Consider the following 19,621-nt stretch of genomic DNA (forward strand, 5'->3'; position numbering starts at 1 on the left):
AGATTGGTGACGGCTTCGCTTGCAGTGATTGATGAGAAATGGGGAGGCGCCTGTCTGATTCTCGTCAGATGCGAGTGTTTGTCAATCTCCCGACCAACCAAAGATCACCTTCTGACGGCTCTTCTCACCTTCTTCTCCAACCTCGTTACGTTCTGTCGTTGGCCTTCGCTGCACCTGTTCCCGCTTTTTTTCTTCAACTACTTCCCGATTTCCAGCGCTTTTCCTTTCTTCTCTTTTCACTTTCTCATTTCTTAATTCTTTTTTAAAAGAAATAAAAAAGAAATCTTTGGTCAAAAGATGAAGGGGACGAGGAGGGTCAGCGTGATAGCGGCAGTGGCAGAAAATGGGGTAATTGGCCGCAAGGGCGCTCTGCCATGGCGTATACCGGAAGATTTCCGTTTCTACCTTGGCAAGGTGCGGGACCAGATCATCATCTTAGGGCGCCACTGCTTCTACGAGGCCGACCACCCTGCTGCACTCACCATCGCCCTGTCCCGAAACCCGCAATGGCAGCCCTCGCCGCTGAAGGTGCCTTCAATATACACATTTCGAACAAATCCTTTCTATTACTTCATTTAGTGTAGTCGTTCGTCCTTCCTCAGAGCGGAGGGAGGCGGTGCATGGTGGCCCGATCGCTGCCTGAAGCACTGCAGCTCGCGCAGGACTTCCGTTTTAGTACAGAGCAGGACCAGAGTACAGGTACCACGCAACGCGAGGATGTTGCTGTTTGCATGTGGCTCACCACACCCGTGCCAGACAAGGAGATACTAGTGTGTGGTGGTGCGAAGGTGTTTGAAGAGGCCATGCCGATCGCCACTCGCCTCTACCTCACTCGGGTAAGCCTCATGCTCAGTCGCTTCTCCAAGTTGGCCAGCCTTCTTGCTCAGTGATAAACGACGATGGTGGTCAGGTGCATGCGGAGGTGGAAGGCGACACCTTCTTTCCCAGCGACTGGAGAGCTCATTTCCCCGTCCTGGTGAGCGAGCGACCCAGCGCCGACCCCAACTACCACTACACCTTCTGCATCTTCGAAAAGGCGTGAGCCGTGGCCTCACCTCACCACCGCCTTCAGCAAACACCACGGCCGTGAGGAGGCGCAGCACCTGCGTTGCTGGGCTGTGGCCTGTTGCCGTCGGCCACGGCCAGGGCGAACCTATGGACGCCGTAGTCGTGTGCCTGGTCAGGTGACCTGAGGTCGTGGTCCACCACCAACTAGAGTACGTAAATTCCACCACTCGGCTATTTAAGGAAAAATATGTATGGAATGCAGCGGTTCGCGCAGGTAGGCAACGACACCCGGCGAGAAGAGGGAGCGCCAGTGACAACAGAGGGTCGGCAGAGAGGAAGTGAGAGAGAAGTCAAACAAACAGGGTAGTCCCTGGGGCACGACGAAGAGGTAAGAGGAAAGTGGGAGAGAGGAAAGCCTTTGTACTCAGCTCTCTCTGGCCCAGCATTGGAAACGATTCGAAACAATAGCAGCGATTGGGATTCGAAAAGAAGAGGAGGAAGAAGGCGAGTAACGAGAAAGAGGATAAAGATGTCGAACCAGGAGGAGAAGCCACAACGTTGGTCGTTGACGAAGGTAACGCCACGATCACATCTCGCCACTACCGACTTTACACGTTGGAGCTGCATAAATCTCTTGGGGTGCGATCTCTCATGATGATTTACCCCCCCTCCCCTCTCCAGAGCTCGTCGCAGAGATCGACGCAGACGCAGACGCGACGCAGCAGCTCGGTCGGTCGCTCCAGCTCGCATAGAGAACTCAACACGAACACGGAGAAGGAGAAGGAGAAGGAGAAAAAGAGGAAGAGAAGAGGTATAAACCTAATCACCTCCTGATCCCCCTTCTGATCAAGCATAGATGATTAAGACTCACTGCATGACGACTGCTCTCTCAAACGCAGCAGGGGCGCACGAATTGGTGGGAGCCTGTTGGCCAAGTTCGCCAAGGCGAGGCTCAAAACCAAGGGCCGACCGGAAAACAGCAACACCATGCCGGAAGACCGCGGCAGAGCGGACACCAGCCCCACGCAGCGGAAAGGCCTCCGCCATCGCAAGTCGGGTGAGCTGGTGCCCAAGGACTCTCCCTCGCTCGAGGCCGACCCCTTGGGGGTACTGGTACTCTTTCTGTGCCAACCCGCACACCGACTCTACTCTGACACTCTCTGCCCCGCTTTCGCTTGCATCTGCCCAGAACATGCCTATGGGGGCCAACAAGCGGGCCTCGATGACTTTCCGCACTCGTACGCCTTCCCGCTCGCTCAGCGCGCTGGCGCACTCCCCCCAATGAGCCAACTTGTTGGTCCATTACTCATTCTCCCCATCGCAGAGAACTCGCGAAAGAGCACGTGGCGCTTCTCGCTTCCGGAGCAGCTGCACAATCGGGTGGGCGAGGACAAGCGCGTGTTCCCCGCGCACTCGCTCAACTCAACGACCAACAACGGCGATCCCAACGACCTCTTCACCCTGCGTCGGAAACTGGGCGACAGGTGAGCACCACCATCATAATCCGAATTCTCTCATCTATCACCACCTTCCTAACCTTTGATGTTTCTAATATTGTCATTTCAGCCCGCACGCCGTGGTGCATAAGGCCACGGTCAAGGAGACCGGCTTCGAGATTGCGTCGAAGATCCTGCTGATGCACGGGCAAGGCGAAGCGGCAACTACCTCAGTGTACTGTGCTCATGCCTGACCACGCCGCAATTGATCTAAGGTCCTGCCCCTGTCAGGGCTGCTAACATGAGCATGGTGGATATAGGGCGCAAGTAGCCAACGAGGTCTCCTTACTGCAGCGCGCCCGCCATCCCAACGTGGTCCGCTATTACGGCACCTTCTACAACGAAGACTTTATGTGGGTAAGCTGTTCGATTCCCGTCGTTCTGAAGCAGAGGCTCGATGAACTAACATGACCCTACCCACTCTTTCAGATCATCATGGAGTACTGTGCGGTCGGCAGTATAGCCGGAATGCAAAAGTATGGAATTCGTTTCTCGGAGCTTCAGTTGGCTTCGATCATCACGTCGGTCCTACACGGTCTCGCCTATCTTCACACCATGGGAGTTGTACGCGTTACTCTCCACTTTCTTGCACGCATATCATTCGCTCGCTCTCGGTATGCTCATGTGTTACGGCGTAACTTTCAGCCCCATCGTGATCTCAAGTGCTCCAATATACTCATGAACGAGCTCGGCGATGCCAAGCTAGGTACCGCTGCACACCTTCTTCGGGGCGTACTCGCGTGGCTCCGCTTTGACACACACACACACACACACGCACACGCACGCACAAACATACCCACTGTAGCCGATTTCGGAATGCCGTATCTCTGGATGCGAACGTTGATGAAGGCCCAGGGCATCACTCCCTCGCCACTCTGGCTAGCGCCCGAAGTGTACGCGGGAGAGACGTTCAACCAAGCCGCCGACATATGGTACGCGTTTGATTTTGCAGCTGTGTCCGCAACTTCTTCTCACAATCGCAACACACAACGCATTTCTGATGCGCTCAGGTCGCTGGGGATAACTGTGATAGAGATGGCCGACGGACAGCCGCCTTATGCGACAGAGGAGCCCATGCGGGTACAACAATGATTGGCGTCAATTTGCAGTTGTCATCGTTTCTACCCCTTGAGAACTGGTAACTGACGTACCGGGGTTTTCCTACATGCAGGCCGCCTATTTATTGGCCAACCGGCCGTCGCCGACAGTGCAGGATCCCTCCAAGTGGTCACCCGCCTTCCTCGATTTCATTAGCCAATGCCTTCAGAAGGTAGCGGACCTCATCCGCACTTCACTGTGGTCGGTGTTCTGATTCTTCTTCGCGTTACACATTTCAGGACCCCACGAAACGACCATCGGCCCGAGAATTACTGCGGCACGACTTCTTCAACGACTACGACAGCAGGCGAAGCGAAGAGGTGATCTCGAGGCTTCTGCAGCAATACCAGAAAGCCAGGACAAAGAAAGGCCGCTCTGATAGTACTCCTCCCGCACGCGTGCGCGTAGAATTAATTCGTGACTTTGCTCTCATCGGCCCATTCTCGGCACGCAGGCGGAGAATCGCGCGCAGATGGCACAGCCTCAGGTCTCTGCGGACATGGCCAACCCTGAGGTCGCACCGACAGAAGAGATGCAAAAGGACACGAAACGGCTCTCGAGACAACTCAACGAAGGAAAGGTTCGCCACACGCCCATCTCCAACCGCACACCTTCTCCATGTGTTTTTCTGAGTGGCCGTGTCACTTACATGCAAATCGTTAATTGAAATCAACAATCCAATTCGCTAGGGAAAGAGAATGTCCAGGGAGGTGCTCTCGAATATTGTGCACTACGTGCGGAATGAACTGAACATCGGCAACCAAAAGGAGAAGGAGAAGGAACAACAACAACAACAGCTGTTGCCCTCCGTGGTCGAACCAGAAGAGGAACCCAGCATCATCGAAGCCGACTGCGAGACTACATACACCGCCACAGGTACGATCTTGCAATTCCCCGTAATTAAATATGTTTAATTCTAACACTGTCACTTTGGTGTGTGTGGTCAACGTATGATCAGATGAAGGGCACGAATATGACGAAGACACCTCGATATTATCATCAACGGACAGTTCGTCTCTGTCGAGCAGCGGCGAGCTGTCGCCGACGTCGTCGCCACCATCGGCCGCGACCACGATCCTCCCCGCGCAGCGCATGCTGGTCGACGACTCGCGGCTGCAGCCGAGCGAGTTCTGCCCGCCCTACTCCTCCTCCGCGCCAGCACCGTTCCTGCCCATCCGCAGCGCGTGGCGCGAGGAGTACGACAAGGCCAAGGAGGACAACCGGCGGGCCACTGTCGGCCTCTTAGCCGATGAGCCTCGGTCGCCAATCGACCCCGAGAATGAGGAGGTATACATTGCCATAATAACACCCTGCAACAAGCCGAGACGCGCACTGATGAAAATGTGGTGTGCGCAGAGAATGCTCAACTCGATGACGGAATCGGGACGAATGCGCAAGAGGCCCATAAGGTACTATATTGCAACACAAGCTCTTTCTTTGGCATTTGCGACATGGAAGTTCTCAACCACACCACGCGCGGTTGGAATTCTAGCTCGCGGCGGTCTGGTAACGAGAGTTTGGAAACAAGCTATTCAGGTCTGGTCAAGGTAACCTCGGGCAGTCTTTCGCTCAGGGCCGACGACGCGACCCCGACGGGCTATATCACTCCCAACAGGTAGCCCCGACTATATGGCACGCAGAACGCACTAGAAAATTTAGGCTCCCGCTCACAGTTGCACTCGTGCGTGTGCGGTGGTGCGTGTACGTGTGCGGCTCTATACAGCGCGAAGAAAGAAGTCTCATTCGCCACGGAGAGACGGGAGAACGAGGCCGACAAGAGAAGGGAAGTGGAAAAAGCGCTCAACGGCCTGACGTCGGCCCGACAGACGAGGCGTAGTGGAGGAGCAGTTGGAGGTGATGGTGGCAGCTACAGCATCTTCGACCGAAACACGCCAGAGGGCGGCGAGGCCAGAGGGGCCGAGGAGGAAGTCGTCTACCAGCCACAGGAAGACCGAAGCACTATGGAGCACTATCTCAACCTCTCCATCATCAACGTCGTCAACGAGCTGTTGAGCTGGAAGTCCAGGTATGCTCCGCCCGCAATCCGACACGGCACACACGCACTCGACACTCACTTGGGCGACTGGAATAGGTGCCAGCAACTTGAAATGGAGATGATCATGGAGAAGCAGAAGCAGAGCCAGCTCATCCAGCAGTCACAGCAGCTCCTGCAGTACCTGCTCTCGTCACAGCTGCCCTCGGCCACGCTCACCTCGCCCCACCCGCCCGTCGGGGGCTCGCCCGTGATGCCCACCCGCGCCGGCGTGGGCTCGACGCCCGCCTCCCCGGCCGGCTACTACCCGACCCCGTCGGCCCAGGGGTTTCCGCCGATCCAGCTGGCTCGGTCCACCACGCCCACCAACATGGCCACGCCACCACAGCCGGCCGTGACTCGGGCGTCGGCGGCCGACCGGGACAAGCGGAGGCGCTCCACCTCGTCTGTACAGCAGAACTGGTGAGGCGCGGGAAGAAGAGAAGAATAGAAGAAGGAGGAGAAAAGGAGAGATTGAGAGACCACGAGATCGAGATCAAGGCGAAGAAGATCACCCCCACTTCATCTGTACAGACAACACTTGGGAAAACAAAGAGGAAAGAGAGGGCCTACGTTCCTATTCGCTGAATGGCGAAATTTCGACCGGAGTGTGCTGCATTGGAACTGGCGCTTTAAAAAAGGCTGCGAAGTCCGGATAAAGTGCCGCCCTATGGCGGATGTGGCGAAGCTCGTGAGTTTTCCGGACGCCCTCGGACAAACGAGTTGTTGCACTGCTTAGCACCCATTCGTCCACGACTCACAGAAAGAAGCTGCAACCGCCTCCATTTCCTTCATCTTGTGCTACCGCTCCAACACAAACCAAGAACAACCACAACCTCGCCCACACCCCGCAAAAAACCACTGGTCATGGCTAATCCAGCAACAACGGCCTGGCGACGCACGGCCGTCGTGCTGAGCCTGCTGCTCTTGGCCTCCTTGTGCCACGCCGGCAGACGACAAGACGTCGACTGGCCCGACAGCGAATACTACGACGACACTGGCGACTACAGCTCGGACGATAGCGACAGCCACGACTACGAATACAAGCATCGGCCCAACAAGGAGAAGGCTTGTCCATCCGAGTCCCCTACGCCGCCGTCGCCCACCTGCCCGGTCAAGGAGTCGCCCTCGGCCTCGCCGTCCCCGTCGTGCCCGAAGAAGAAGTCACCGTCGCCCTCTCCGTCGCCTTCCTGCCCAAAACAGAAGTCTCCGTCGCCCTCGCCCTCGAGCATGGTGCCTTCCCGGTCGCCTTCGCCCTCAGCTTCGGCCTCGCCCTCGCCAGTCCCGTCCGAGTCCGCGTCGGCGTCGCCCTCGCCCAGCGCGTCGTCGTCACCCCCGCCTGAGTCCCCATCAGGTAGCCCGTCTCCCTCCTCCAGCTCCTCCTCCTCTCCTTCGGCCAGCGCCTCGTTCTCTCCCATTCCCGTTCCCAGCCAATCCGCCTCTCCCTCTGCCTCTCCTTCTCCCTCTTCCACGCCTTCTCTCTTTCCGTCGCCTTCGCTCTCGGGCTCCCCGTCCGCGTCGCCCTCAGCATCCACCTCTCCGTCGCCCTCATCTTCACCCTCTGCGTCGGCATCTTCATCGCCCTGTCCCTCTCCCTCCCCTTCGGCTTCCATCTCCGTCTCCCCCTCGGCCTCGCCCTCCACCTCGCCGTCTGCGTCTGCGTCCGCCTCCTCCTCGCCCTCTCTCACACCCTCTACCTCTCCTTCAGGAAGCCCGTCGGCCTCCTCGACGCCCTCGCTCTCCCCTTCGCCATCGCTCTCGGCCACCCCCTCCACCACCCCGTCTCCCACGCCCTCCCGCACGCCTTCGCCCACCTCATCGCCCTCGACCTCGGTCTCGCCCATCCTGTCGACGCCCGGCCCATCGTCCCTGCCTACAGCGTCGCCGTTGGCCTCGGTCTGCCCGCAGCCGCTGCTGGGGGTGGCGGCCGGCTTCAGCGCGTTCGTGTTTGGCAACGAAACCGACGGAAGTTCCAATGCAACCACTTTCTCTGTCGACTTGGTCAACGGGGACTTCGAGAGCGCGGTTGCAGTCAACGGCGGTCTTCGACTTCGCGGCTTTGGCATCTTCCAGAACTCACCGTGCACGGACCAGGCCAGCCAGGGCTCGACCCTGATCGTCAACGGTCCGGTCAACGCGGTCGACACCCACCTCTTCTGCGGAAACCTTCTCGTCGCCAACCAGAGCGACGTCATTCGTCCGCCGAGCTTCCAACCAGGCAACGGAGTGGTGGTACAGCTCACTGTCACAGCTTTACCGGCATTTTAGCTTCATTTATTTGGTGGCTGACGAGTTGGTGTGGTTGCAGGCGAGCAATGTGTCGATCGACTTCAGCTCTGTGCGGACCAACCTACCGGCGTGAGCGCTGTGCTGTGCGCTCTTACCAATGCCACCCCGGCCGACACGACCATCTTCGGCGACGTGCGCCTGCGGGCCACAGGCCTCGAGACCGAGGTGCTGACCCAATGCTACTACCTGTTTGCCTGGCGGCCTGTGATGCTTGATATTGAGACTAACTCTCTGCATACAGGTATTCACGGTGGATGTGTCGACACTGGCGAGGACAGGCTTCATGCGGCTCACCAACGTCGACGCCTCGGTGACCAAGTCCGTCATCATCAACGTGTTGGGCAGCGGCACCGCGCGCTTCTCCAACTTCTTCTTCGATACCGCCGCCATACCACAGGGCTTGATCACCTGGAACATCTGTTCGGCAGATCGGGTCGTTATTGAGAACTTTCTCTTCCCTGGTACCCCCACCACTCTTGCCCTAGACCCAACGCCCACATTTCTCACACTATTCGGTTTGTTGTAGGCACCCTTCTGGCGCCGGCAGCATCGGTGACGCTCCAGAAGGCGCAGGTCGTGGGCTCGGTGGTGGCTTCGTCGCTCACCGGCTCAGGTGGAGGCCAGATCAACGTGGCCCGCTGCCCGTAGACATCTGCGGACCACCATACTCATATTCAATTTCCATCCTTATTTTGTTAGTCAAACCGCACACACGCCGCATCACCCACCGATGTGGTACCATGTTTCATTTTGATGCATCTCTTTCCTTTATGACGGTGACATCCCCACAGGCTTTGTTTACACCATTCATTCGCGCCTCTTCGCCAACCAAAGACAACTTATTTCGGCCTATCTCTTGCACTTCGCGGAATTGGGATTGTTTGATTGGCAGAAACTGTCTACTGAAAGTCCGCCTGGAATCCGCCCAATCAGTCCGTCATTCACCGCATCATTTTCGCACCTCCACCCACTTGCTCTGTGGTCGGCCGCTCCACCACCAGCATTTTGCCCATCCCTGCTTCCCAACTTCTATCTTTCTCTGTAACCAACAATGTACCTCGCCGCCCACCACACTCGCCTCGTTTCGTTTCGTGGTTGGAATTGACGTTGTGGTCCGTGCCGCAGACCTCCGATGGCACACCTGCAATGGCGCAACATCAAGTGCGTGGTGGTGGGCGATGGCAACGTGGGCAAGACCTGCATGCTGATCTCCTACACCACCAACGCCTTCCCCTGTGCGTTGCTAAACCTCGTTCTCTGGCCAGGCTGCACTACTCTCATTGTCTTCTCTTTCTCTTTCTCTATTCATTTTTTTGGCCCACAGCCGAGTACATTCCTACCATCTTCGATAATTACAGCGCAAACGTGATGGTGGACGGACAGGTCATCTACCTGGGCCTCTGGGACACCGCGGGCCAAGAGGAATACGACCGGCTACGTCCACTGGTGCACTCCCTACCCCAGTAGATCACCGCTGTTCACCACCCTGAACTAACATCATCTGTTGCGTCGGCGCAGAGCTATCCGCAATCGGACGTCTTTCTGCTGTGCTTCTCCGTCGTGTCACCGCCCAGCTTTGAGGTTGAGCTCACCCGCCCCGGGGTGGGTGGGTGGGTGGTGTCAGCTTGCGCGTGTTCACAGTAATCTCATTTCGCCGCACACAGAACTTGCGATCCAAGTGGAACCCGGAGGTGGTGCAGCACTGCCCAGGCGTGCCCCGGTTTGTCGTGGGACTAAAGACAGACCTCCGGGGGTGCGCTCTACTCCCTCCACTCTGGTGAATCAGATATTTGGTGACGCGAGCGTGGCTTGTGCGCGCAGTAATTCCGAAGTCGTGAGTCGATTGGCCGAAAGGGGAATGCGGCCGGTCACACGGGAGCAGGGCGAGGCCCTGGCCAAGGAGCTGGGGGCCGACGGCTACCTGGAGTGCTCCGCGCTCACTCAAGAAGGACTCCAGGTACTCCCGCGGCCCTCTTTTATTGGTGCTTCCACACACAACTCAACCGCCCGCTCCCCAGCGAGTGTTCAGCGATGCCATAAGGGCCGTTCTCCACCCGGAAACGGGTTCGGAAGCGCGGGCCAAGACCCCTCGCCAGGTCCTTCGGGACAAGCTCAAGACTGTCTCGCGGAGGGTGTACCGCAAGTGCCAGTCCTCCTGTCTCCTCTCTTGACGCTTCAACAAACCCCAACAAACCCCAACAAGATTGAAGTACACAAAAGTTGTTTTGATTTCCTGACCATCACTGGTGAAGACGAGGCCGTAAGATCAAGGGTGAGACGAAAAGTGGGAGAAGGCGGAGTGGGGGTTGTAGCTGCCAAAGGGGGTGCGGTTGGGGTAGCCGGGCGGAAGGCGGTGGTGGTCCGGGACCGGTGTGCCGGCTCCGCCGAACTTGAGGGGCGCAAAGCCTCGGTCCGCTTCGTCGCCGCAAAGTGCCCGCGAGTGCTGTAGCACAGGGTTGGTGTGGGTCGGCTGAGGGTCCAGGTAGGTCCCCGTGTGGTAGGACATCGGCGCCGACGACATGGGCCTGGGCGGCAGCGGAGCGTAGTTCGACACAGCTCCGCTATGGCCGTAGTAAGCTGGCACCTCACCACAACGCTGGTGCTGCTGGTGCTGCTGGTGCGAGTTGTAGTGATAGCTCGGTTCCTGCTGTGACCTATGCTGGTGGTGCTGTTGATGCTGATGCTGATGGTAGTCGTAGGGCTCGATGTCGGACAGGAGCTGCGAGTGGTAGGAGGCCGACGGGAGCGCTGCTGACGATGACTGCAGCGCAGGTGAAGAGGAGGAAGAGAGGCTGTGCCAGGAGGCGAAGAACTCTGGCGGGCAAGGTGAGCCCGAGAATTCGGGCGAGCAGGTGGCGAGCGACGGGGGCTGAGGCAGCGAAGAGGTCGACGGGCCGGCGAAGGACGAGGTGGTGGACAGGTTCTGGGGCCACGACAGCGCTGTCGTCGACGAGAACGAAGACGACGAGAACGACGAACAGGTGAACGGCGACGAGGTGTTGAACGGTAGGCCGAGGTACTGGCCGCTCTGTGACGGGTCGTTGCTGTTGCTGTTGATGTAGCCGGTGGGGCACGGCGGCGACTGGGTCTCGCCGTCTCGGATATCCGCCGGCGACACCACCGCTATGGAGCTGTGACCTGCGGCGGGCCGGGCAGGAGAGGCAGATGAGGGTCTAGCGCCGATGAGGGAACGTAGAGCGAAGATGAAGAGGAAGAAGAAGAAGAAGTGGAGCGGAATGCAGATGATGAGGGCGAATGTGAAGGAGACGGAGAACACGGTGAGGTCGAGGGCGAACTGGACGGCGAAGGAGTTCGGTGGTGGAACTGTGTGAAGAAGTTCTGAGGCTGGAGGTGCTCTCCCGCCAATTCGTTCCGCCACACGCCGCTTCCGTTGCGCACTTCCCTCGTCACCGCCGACTGCTGTGCCCTCTGCTCCTCTCTCCGGTCAGCTCCGTTGGCTTCCTCGGCATAGCCTCGCCTCCGCTTGGCACCAGCTCCCTCGGCTTCTTCGGGGTCTTCATCGCTACCGCTGCGAGCATCCCGATCGCGCTTGTGGGCATTGGAGTTCTTCGCCGTGCACGGGTCAGCTCTGGCCGCCGACGGCGAGTGCTTCTTCCTCGGCTGCGGCTTGTTGTGGACAAACACCCAGTCCCAGTCGCGCTTGTCTCCGTCCGCTTCGCCCACGCTGGCCATGGCTGGCGGCATTCCGCCGGCCGCGGGAGAGTCTGTGCGGCCCTCGCGCGTATTGGGGGCGCTGGAGGTCTCGGAGGGCTTGGACAGTACCCAGCCGTCGTAGTCGCCCGAGCCCGACCTACCGGCAGTCGAGGCAGGGTCCGCCTTCTTAAGGAGGTAGTTGAGATAACTCAGCTCGCTCGATATGTAGCTCTGGAATGGTGCGTGCTTGGGGCCTCCAAGGCTCGCCGAGGTGGTGGCGGTGGGCTTAGTGGCTGAAGGCGCGGCCTGCTCGGTGAGTGCGAAGCTGTTGAATCGTTGGCGTTCGGCCTCCCGCTGGTGGTCGACCCGCTGCAGGTGGGTGTAGTGTTGCTTGGCCTTGCCCCGAGGCCCCTTGCGGTTGCAACGCACCGAGGGGAATGCCTTCTTCACGAGCTTACCAAAGTAGCTGAATGAGTGCCAAAACGAGTGGTGAGTTTTGATCCAGAAGTGGTAAACCTGACCGCAACCTTGGGGGGCTTACGTGGGAACGATTACGGGGTCGGTCTTGTTCGGCTCCATGGAGTTGAGATAGTCTCCGTAGACCTCCTCCTTGGCCAACGATCCGCTGCGCCCTAATCTATAGTTCTCACGTAACCTGGAAAACAACCGCCAACGGACGCCACACACAATGAGGCCCGTACAAAATCACCTGCGGAATATTGTACAACAAATATAATAAAATGCCATAGCGACCACCATGCGGTTGCCGCCCCCGGGAAGCAGGGGGAGATCCGGCGGACACCGAGGTACGTACCAGAAGACGATCCGACAGGCCAGGAGTTCCTTCTCCAGTGCAGTGGCTCCGGAGACAAGCATGGTGATGGTGGTGGTGGGATGGAGCAGTCGTTGGAGTGGTGCGACCTTTAGAGATGACTCCAGGTAGCTGAGTGAAGCGAACAAACTGAGCCGGTTGTTGTTGGTCGCGGGCTGACCGTTGAGCCTGTGTTGAACAATAGCCCCCAGAGAGCTGTGGCGTGCGTTGTGGACGAGGTGCAGAAGAAAAAGTGCTCAGACTTCCGAAGCCGAAGGCACAGCGGAAGCGTCGTGTGCTGGAGTTGGCCTGTTTGTAGCTCGGCTGCTTCCCCGGGCCGTGGCGCCTTCACACGTCGAGGGCCACTCATCGCTGCACGTGACCGAGTTGATTATTGGCATTATTTCCTTTTTCGACCGTGGTTGGCAACGACTACATGCAGTGTAACTTCATCCGATGCGTTGCTTACACAACGGCCAACCATAAGCCGATCATCTGAACCCAATAGGATAGGTCAACTTGGAGACACATTAGTGGAACTTCGAAGCTCAAGACAGCATTCCATTACAGGGCAAGTTACATTGGAGATGGTGTGTGTTCTCCACCAACTTTCCGCGGTCTAGGTCTCCGGTTGGTGTCGATGACGTAGCTCAGCTGTATTTGTGGCTCCCCGACAATCTCAACCTAATCATACGATAAGCCCGCAACTACTCGCACTCCGACGTAGTCGCCGCTTAGTCTGCCGGCAGGTGCGCAGTTCGTCGCGATTGGGCGTGAGCGACGACGATCTCCTCGTTCGCCGCGGTGAGTAGGTAGTTGAAGTCAACCTCACGGTGTTTGCGCCAGAACGGACTCGCTTCCCATTCGCACGTCTGAAAGCACGGGCTGGCCAGCCCGTGAAAGATGCGTGCCAGCTGACGTCCCGTCGACACCTAACGCGTGTGCGGTTGTGCGTGTGCGTGTGCGTGTGCGGTGTTCCGCCGTCAGTTGGAATGCAGCAGAGAACGGGTAGGAATTCTATTATACCTCGGATCCGTGCCGGTTGAGAAACACTTTGATGTCGCTGCGGAGGTAGTTGATCTGCGTCTTGGAGAGGACGTCCATCGGGCGCTCGCCCTCCTTCACCTTGGGCTTCTCGCCCGCGAGCAAAATGAAGCCCTCGTTCGTAGCGTCGTCGTTGAAATACTCGGCCGTGAGCGTGCGCAGATCCTTCCCTGCATTTTTGGTAACCAACGTATCATTCTTTCCGCGCGTTCCATACCCCCGCACGCACACCACCGCACACGCGTATGTGGCCAAAATACCTCGAGGGTTGGTCTTTTCCTTGTAGTCAGCGGCGCACACCTCGTGTAAGTAGTCGTGCGCTACGCCCTTCATCGTCTCATAGATGGCTTCGATCTTGCTGACGTGCGACAGCTCCAGATCTGGAAAAACGCGACGACGCAACCCACCAGTGAGCAGCCAGGCAAGCAAACAGACAGGACTGCAACTCAGTGGTGAGGCCCTGTACCTCGCGTGCGAGAGTGTCCCTGGTGCGCCAGCGCAGTGATGTCCTCCGGCGTGCGTAGCACTCTGGCCAAGAAGGCAGGGTCCAGCAGCTCGTAGCCCATGCCGCCAGTGTTCTAATTACGCGTGAGGCGTGAGACCGAGGGCATTTGCTCGCCCTCGCAATCACGCCACCAAAGTCGGAGTACCAGGAGGTAGTACCTTGAGTCGACGCAGTTCGTTCTGTACATCGTAGATAGTGGCCCCTCGGAGGCGATCGTCGTCTTCGTTCAACACCGCAGTTAAGTCCACCATGTACGCTCCGTTCTGGCCCTTCCTGTTGCGAAACTTGGGTCAACACCGAGCAAGCAGGTGGGTGGAGTGGTGTAATATGGCTACGTACGTGGCGTGGTCGAGTATGGCGGCCATTAGTTTGTTGTTGGCCGCGACCTTGCCCGGCGCGTCGAAGAAGTTGATCTTGGCGATTATTGGACACTTCTCCGAGATCAACCGGATGTAGCCTACACGCCCAATCACAGTGTTGAGCTCTTAAACTCTCACCGCACGGTGGGCACCGTGAGCCCCCACCAGTGCTCAGGGGCGCACCTTCTAGTTCGAGGTAGGTGAGGATGGTGCTGATCACCTCCGGGCGCACGTCGAGCTCCTTCTCCAGCTCCTCCACCTTGAGTCCCACCAGGTAGCCGTCGTCCTTGGCCTCCTCCTCCTCCTCCTCCGACTGCCGTCGCTGCTGCCTGCCCTTGGCCTGCTTGACGAACACCTTCTTACAGAGGGAGGCGATTGTGAAGGGATCGATCGAGTCGGAGAAGGCCAGCGAGCGCAATCGCACAAAATCGTCTTCGGCAAGGAAGAGATGGCTGTGTGCTGCACCGATACACACCAACACACGCGACACGACACGACACGACACGACACGACACGACACGACACGACACGACACGACACGACACGACACGACACGACACGACACGACACGACACGACACGACACGACACACCAGGTGAAGTGAGCTCCCGATGGCGGCTAGGGTTAATTATGCAGCTGGTAGAGAGGGGGCGCGAACCCTGGCGGCCGTCTCGCCCAGCGCGCCCGATCTCCTGGACGTAGTTCTCCAGGCTCTTGGGGAGGGAGAAATGGACCACGGCGTCGATGTCCGGCTTGTTGATGCCCATGCCAAACGCCACTGCATGTGTGTTTGTGTGTTGTCGGCCACAGAGTGCGGGGCAGCACAGGGCCTCTAAGAGCAAACAAGGAGGAAGAAAGCAGAGTGGAGAAACAGTAGTGGCAAGGTTACCGGTGGCGACGATGATTCGGAGCTTGTTCTGGAAGAAGAGGTTCTGCATGCGGGTGCGCTCATCGTGGTGTTTGCCGGCGTGGTACGCCGCTGCGTCGAAGCCTGCGCCGATGAGGAACCCAGCGACGGCTTCGGTCTGTAGCGGCACCGAATGATGCGTTAACGCGACGAGCAACGTTGGAGCGGATACCACTCTGGGTGTGCGAAGAGTAGTACCTGTTTCTGCAGCATGCAGTACACCACGATCGACTTGGAGTCGGTGAAGCGGGGGCTCCTCAAGAGCTCGACCAGCGCACGCTCTCGATCGCCCGCCACCGAGACCGACGGACAGATGTTGGTACGGATGATAGACGAACTGCGGATCACGCCCTCGGGCTCCACCTCGAGCAGCTTACGAATACTCTCCTGCCACAGATGATACACGCACACACGCACACACGCACGCATAGCATAACCGTAAGTACACATACACGAGCCACTGAACACCTGAAAGCGCTGCGGTACCTGGACTTTGAGTGTGGCTGTTGCGGTCAGCCCGAGCACGCATCGCACACCCAACCGCTCCTTGAGAATCGAGTTGAGCCGGAGGTATGACGTTCTAGTTTTGAGTTATTAAAAGAGACAATTACCACAAGAGCCTGTTGGTGTTAGTCTTGGACAAGAGGCAGACATTGTTGAGGAAAGACTGGTTGTGTTGGCTTGGGGTGCAAACCTGAAGTTGTGCGACCATTCAGAGAGGCAGTGCACCTCGTCCACGCACACAAACGCGATTGCAGGGAAGCCTTGGCAGAGCTTGATGAAGTTCTCGCTGGTGAACTGCCAAGGCCACCGTGTGTTGCAGTGGTGGAACAACAATGTGAGTTTGATGCACGCAGGAAAGCAAGACCATAATGTGCGGAAACCGAACCTTCTCGGGGGAGACGAAGAGGATCCTGACCTCGTTCTTCTTGATGCGGTCGATGACCTCGATCTGCTCGGACAGGCTCATGGAGCTGTTGAGGCAGACGCCCTGGTCCTTGAGGAAGGGCGGCAGGTTCTTCTCCTGGTCCTTCATCAGGGCGAGCAGCGGCGACACCACGACCACCAGCTCGTTGGGGCGGAAGTAGGACACGAACTGGTAGCACAGCGACTTGCCCTCGCCCGTGGGAATGATGAGCAGCGTCGACTTGTTGCGGAGGATGCGCTTGATGGCCTTCTTCTGCCCCTCGCGGAACCGGCTGAAGCCAAAGTGCTTCTTGAGTATGGCGTGCAGCTTCTTCGACGTGATGTCTTCGGGCGCGACGACCGACATCTCCGCGCGCTCCTTCTTTTCTTCGTGGTCCTTGACCAGATCATCCACGGCGGTGAGGAACGACTCATCCTCTGCAGGTACAACGAACGTGATTGAGTGCGTGCGTGCGTGAGAAAGAGAATGGAGGAAGAGGACCTGCAAGAGCTCCGGCGGCGGCACCAGAGTCGACGCCAAAGTTGAACGCCTGATCGTTGCCGTAGAGCGAAGCATAGTCGAAGGGATTGTCTTCGCCCCCGTTCCACTTCCGGCCGCCGTAGCCCTGTCGCGAGTCGGCTCTGCAATCCAAACCAAACCAAACGATCCGCACAGTAATTCAGCGCTGCGCGATGACCAATCTACCCAAGAAATGTGCGTAGCATGTGTACCTCTTCCCAGAGACCCATTTGCGACCACTCTTGAACGAAGCCCCACTCTTCCAGCCGCCCTTGATATTGATCCGCTGGTAGTTGGCGTTGGTGTTGGTGCGCGCGCCAGCCTTTGGCGTTCGCGTCCTGTAGTGACACACTGGTCAGACCAGATTTTGCCCACCGCGAGTGTTGTGCATGACGTACTTCTTCACAGGCTGCTTGTCGCCGTCGCCGTCGTCCTCCGCCTTCGCCTTGGCTTTCTTGGATTTGGCAGGCGCTCGCTTCCTCTTCGCCTCTGCATAGACCATCAAGTTGAGTCAACGCGCCTGCCCGAGTAACTGCTGTGCGACTATCAACTATTGACGAACCAACTGGTGCTGGCTCAGCGTCTTCGCTGGGTTCGATGCGTCGCCTCTTCGCTTGCTTCCGGCGAGGTGCATCGTCATCGTCGTCACTGTCGGCCTCCCTCCACACTTCTCCTGCACGTCGCTTTCGTCGTCGCTGCGGCCCTTCCTCTTACCACGCATTCCCCCTTTGCCGCCACTCGCGGGCACAAACTCCTGCAATAATCGTGCGCGAATGCGTGCATGTAGAAATGGATGAGAGAGAGGCGCAGAGCGAAGCACGAGGATGGACATCTATACCTCGCTATCATCATCGTGCATGGCCCGAGCTCGCTTGGCCACCCTTTTGGTGGGTCGAGGCGGTTCCTCTGGGTCCACCTTAGGCGCCGCCGTTTCAGCGACGACGTCCATGTCATCGACCGACACCCGCTTGGGCTTGTGCAGCCGCTTCGCTGTACGAGGCGCGGCCTTGTGCGCGGTCCGATCCAAATCCCTCACCATTTGCTCCTCATCTCCCTCGACTTCATGCTTGCTCTCCGACTTTTGTTGTATGTTCGTCGGCTCGCTAGCAATCTCGACTACGGCAACGGGCGATTTCGTGATGATTGGCTCAGGAGGGCAGCCTCTGTGGGAGGATCGGCAAGTGCCGCGGGGGAGGCGAAGCGCATGAGAGAGGCACGCGGCTTCGCTGATCGCATGAAGAAATTGGCTGACACATCCTTGCGCCTGCCGCGGGTCGCGACGATGTCGCCATGTTGTTCACCGCCGTTGATGCTCGATCGTTTTCTTTGTTTTCTTCCTTACCACATTCAATTCTCTTTCTTTCAGCAAGTTCCATACTTCCTGAACGAGCGAATGCAGTGATCGCGATGAGTAAATTCGAAGATGTGGTTCTTCTAGTTGATCGAGTTGCCGTTTGTTCTTGTGGTTTCGCGCCAAAACGACGTTTATGTCTACAAAAATGAAGTTCACGAGTACAGCGAAACGACTGAGTAGCGCTTCCTCTTCATGTTGAAGATGACGATGTCCCTCGTCTGCTCGAGCCCGCTGGCATCTTTCCGCTTCTGCTGGTGTACCACGTTCTTCTGCAGCATCTGCGGCGCGAGGTAGGTGGAGGAAGTGGCTCGCGGCAGGGCCGAGAAGGAGACGATGTTGGATGACGACGGCGGAGGCGTGGGTGTGTAAGCCGGACCCGACCACGGGACTCGATGCAGCTTGGTCGACGAGTAGAACTCGCCAAGTTGCTTGAAGAAGACGCCTGAAGTGAAGAAGCGTTAGCATGTGACGGACATGTGTGCACATGTTGCCAACAAACAGCGCTTGCTTACCTTCGCTCCGATGTCGCTCGGTGTAGGCGAGCAGCAAAACTGTGTTGAAGCCACTGAGGGCAACGATCGTCTCCAGCAAAGGCTTGAATAATCTGATAACAGACGAGAGGTCGAGCTGATGAGCGCCATGTTGAACAGGTTTGGTTGAGCTTGCTCGAGTTTAGATTGGGTGTGGTTGGTACCGTTCGTCGAACACGACCTCGGCAGCGACGATGAAGTCGTACGTTTCCGTGATCTGGCTCAAGTTGTCTCCCCTGAATAACATGATGAGCCATAGTCACATATATGAGTATGCTTCACATGGTTGAAGAGTATGGTGGTGTGCATACCACTTCAACTCTTGTACGACCAGGTTCTCGTCCTCCTGCATCTGGTTGAGCTCGAGGTTCTCGCGGATGCGGGGGAGCATCTCGGCCTTCTCGGTAATCACCACCTTCGTGTCGGGGCCAAAGTGCTTCTTCAGCGCCATGGACGTCAAGCCGCAGCCCGCTCCGAGCTCCAATATCTTTCGCTGCCCCAATGAAAGGAGCATGTCAGCCAACTGGGCAAGGCGACTAGAGGCCTTGGAACAAACCTTGTGCATATCTTGAGGAGTAAATGTCTTCATGATGTAGTCAGTAAGGTGCTTGCTTCCCGCCCACACGTGCGAACCCATCGCCATTCCTGCACCGCAACAGACGTCAGAGATCGATGTCACTCTCGTGAACGAGCGGTGATCGACAAGTACCAGCAGTTTCTTTGACCACCACGTCGACCGTAGAGCCGAAGCGAAACGTTTTCTAATGGTTGGGCACAAAATCTCAGAATGAATTGCCAATTGGGTGCCTGGGGCTGAGCCCGTACTGTTTGATCTCGGCTTGAGGATCGCTGCATCCTCTCGAGGTAGAGTGATTTGAGCATAGTGTTGGCTTCGGAGACCGCCTCTGACGAATCCACCTCGCCAATTACTCGATTCCTCAGCCCAGCATCCTGCGCCGTTGATTCCATCTGCACGGTAGCCAGCATTTGAATAATGATTCCTGAAAGCCGGCTGTGGCTTGACGAAGGTGCAAATGTTTACCCGTACCTGGCCCCGCTCGTCGTCTTGCCGCCCGTCACAGCAGATTCCTCTTTACTACGCGCAAGT

The 19,621-nt window shown here is 57.7% G+C and overlaps 8 protein-coding genes and 1 pseudogene across 8 annotated transcripts; 6 read left to right on the forward strand and 3 right to left on the reverse strand.

Moving 5' to 3' along the window:
• Positions 1 to 297: 297 nt before the first annotated feature.
• ACA1_282280 (dihydrofolate reductase) lies at positions 298 to 1,042 on the forward strand (the record flags this gene model as incomplete). Its single annotated transcript, XM_004344757.1, has 4 exons — positions 298 to 528; positions 585 to 699; positions 757 to 836; positions 911 to 1,042. 4 exons carry the CDS (start codon positions 298 to 300, stop codon positions 1,040 to 1,042), a joined length of 558 nt encoding a protein of 185 aa, XP_004344807.1.
• A 308-nt stretch (positions 1,043 to 1,350) lies between these two features.
• Positions 1,351 to 1,663, forward strand: ACA1_282290 (uncharacterized protein; the record flags this gene model as incomplete). Its single annotated transcript, XM_004344758.1, has 2 exons — positions 1,351 to 1,396; positions 1,452 to 1,663. Coding segments are annotated over 2 exons (258 nt in total), but the record flags the coding sequence as incomplete, so codon positions are not given.
• Positions 1,664 to 1,995: 332 nt separating this feature from the next.
• Positions 1,996 to 2,698, forward strand: ACA1_282300 (uncharacterized protein; the record flags this gene model as incomplete). Its single annotated transcript, XM_004344759.1, has 4 exons — positions 1,996 to 2,115; positions 2,198 to 2,246; positions 2,333 to 2,492; positions 2,575 to 2,698. 4 exons carry the CDS (start codon positions 1,996 to 1,998, stop codon positions 2,696 to 2,698), a joined length of 453 nt encoding a protein of 150 aa, XP_004344809.1.
• A 241-nt stretch (positions 2,699 to 2,939) lies between these two features.
• Positions 2,940 to 6,061, forward strand: ACA1_282310 (mitogen-activated protein kinase kinase kinase; the record flags this gene model as incomplete). The annotated part of the gene is made up of 13 exons (XM_004344760.1): positions 2,940 to 3,068; positions 3,150 to 3,210; positions 3,310 to 3,436; positions 3,515 to 3,584; positions 3,718 to 3,774; positions 3,842 to 3,922; positions 4,057 to 4,182; positions 4,292 to 4,478; positions 4,561 to 4,889; positions 4,959 to 5,011; positions 5,176 to 5,217; positions 5,326 to 5,628; positions 5,695 to 6,061. The coding sequence occupies 13 exons, from the start codon at positions 2,940 to 2,942 to the stop codon at positions 6,059 to 6,061; spliced, it is 1,932 nt and encodes a 643-aa protein (XP_004344810.1).
• Positions 6,062 to 6,501: 440 nt separating this feature from the next.
• Positions 6,502 to 8,571, forward strand: ACA1_282320 (annotated as a pseudogene).
• Positions 8,572 to 9,055: 484 nt separating this feature from the next.
• Positions 9,056 to 10,094, forward strand: ACA1_282330 (Rac1 protein; the record flags this gene model as incomplete). The annotated part of the gene is made up of 6 exons (XM_004344761.1): positions 9,056 to 9,158; positions 9,248 to 9,369; positions 9,442 to 9,525; positions 9,588 to 9,676; positions 9,745 to 9,880; positions 9,942 to 10,094. The coding sequence occupies 6 exons, from the start codon at positions 9,056 to 9,058 to the stop codon at positions 10,092 to 10,094; spliced, it is 687 nt and encodes a 228-aa protein (XP_004344811.1).
• A 95-nt stretch (positions 10,095 to 10,189) lies between these two features.
• On the reverse strand, positions 10,190 to 12,453 carry ACA1_282340 (uncharacterized protein; the record flags this gene model as incomplete). The annotated part of the gene is made up of 4 exons (XM_004344762.1): positions 10,190 to 11,218; positions 11,323 to 12,043; positions 12,119 to 12,232; positions 12,392 to 12,453. The coding sequence occupies 4 exons, from the start codon at positions 12,451 to 12,453 to the stop codon at positions 10,190 to 10,192; spliced, it is 1,926 nt and encodes a 641-aa protein (XP_004344812.1).
• A 669-nt stretch (positions 12,454 to 13,122) lies between these two features.
• ACA1_282350 (ATPdependent DNA helicase, RecQ subfamily protein) lies at positions 13,123 to 17,668 on the reverse strand (the record flags this gene model as incomplete). Its single annotated transcript, XM_004344763.1, has 17 exons — positions 13,123 to 13,260; positions 13,415 to 13,602; positions 13,693 to 13,812; positions 13,899 to 14,010; positions 14,096 to 14,210; positions 14,277 to 14,394; positions 14,480 to 14,755; positions 14,955 to 15,074; positions 15,186 to 15,321; positions 15,402 to 15,590; positions 15,933 to 16,001; positions 16,093 to 16,547; positions 16,636 to 16,751; positions 16,842 to 16,967; positions 17,028 to 17,116; positions 17,192 to 17,383; positions 17,468 to 17,668. 17 exons carry the CDS (start codon positions 17,666 to 17,668, stop codon positions 13,123 to 13,125), a joined length of 2,760 nt encoding a protein of 919 aa, XP_004344813.1.
• A 505-nt stretch (positions 17,669 to 18,173) lies between these two features.
• On the reverse strand, positions 18,174 to 19,482 carry ACA1_282360 (uncharacterized protein; the record flags this gene model as incomplete). The annotated part of the gene is made up of 7 exons (XM_004344764.1): positions 18,174 to 18,411; positions 18,496 to 18,587; positions 18,678 to 18,749; positions 18,825 to 19,006; positions 19,051 to 19,158; positions 19,223 to 19,274; positions 19,339 to 19,482. The coding sequence occupies 7 exons, from the start codon at positions 19,480 to 19,482 to the stop codon at positions 18,174 to 18,176; spliced, it is 888 nt and encodes a 295-aa protein (XP_004344814.1).
• Positions 19,483 to 19,621: the final 139 nt, after the last annotated feature.

The sequence above is a fragment of the Acanthamoeba castellanii genome (assembly GCF_000313135.1).
Source record: "Acanthamoeba castellanii str. Neff unplaced genomic scaffold scf7180000084776, whole genome shotgun sequence".
Classification (NCBI taxonomy): domain Eukaryota; phylum Discosea; order Longamoebia; family Acanthamoebidae; genus Acanthamoeba; species Acanthamoeba castellanii.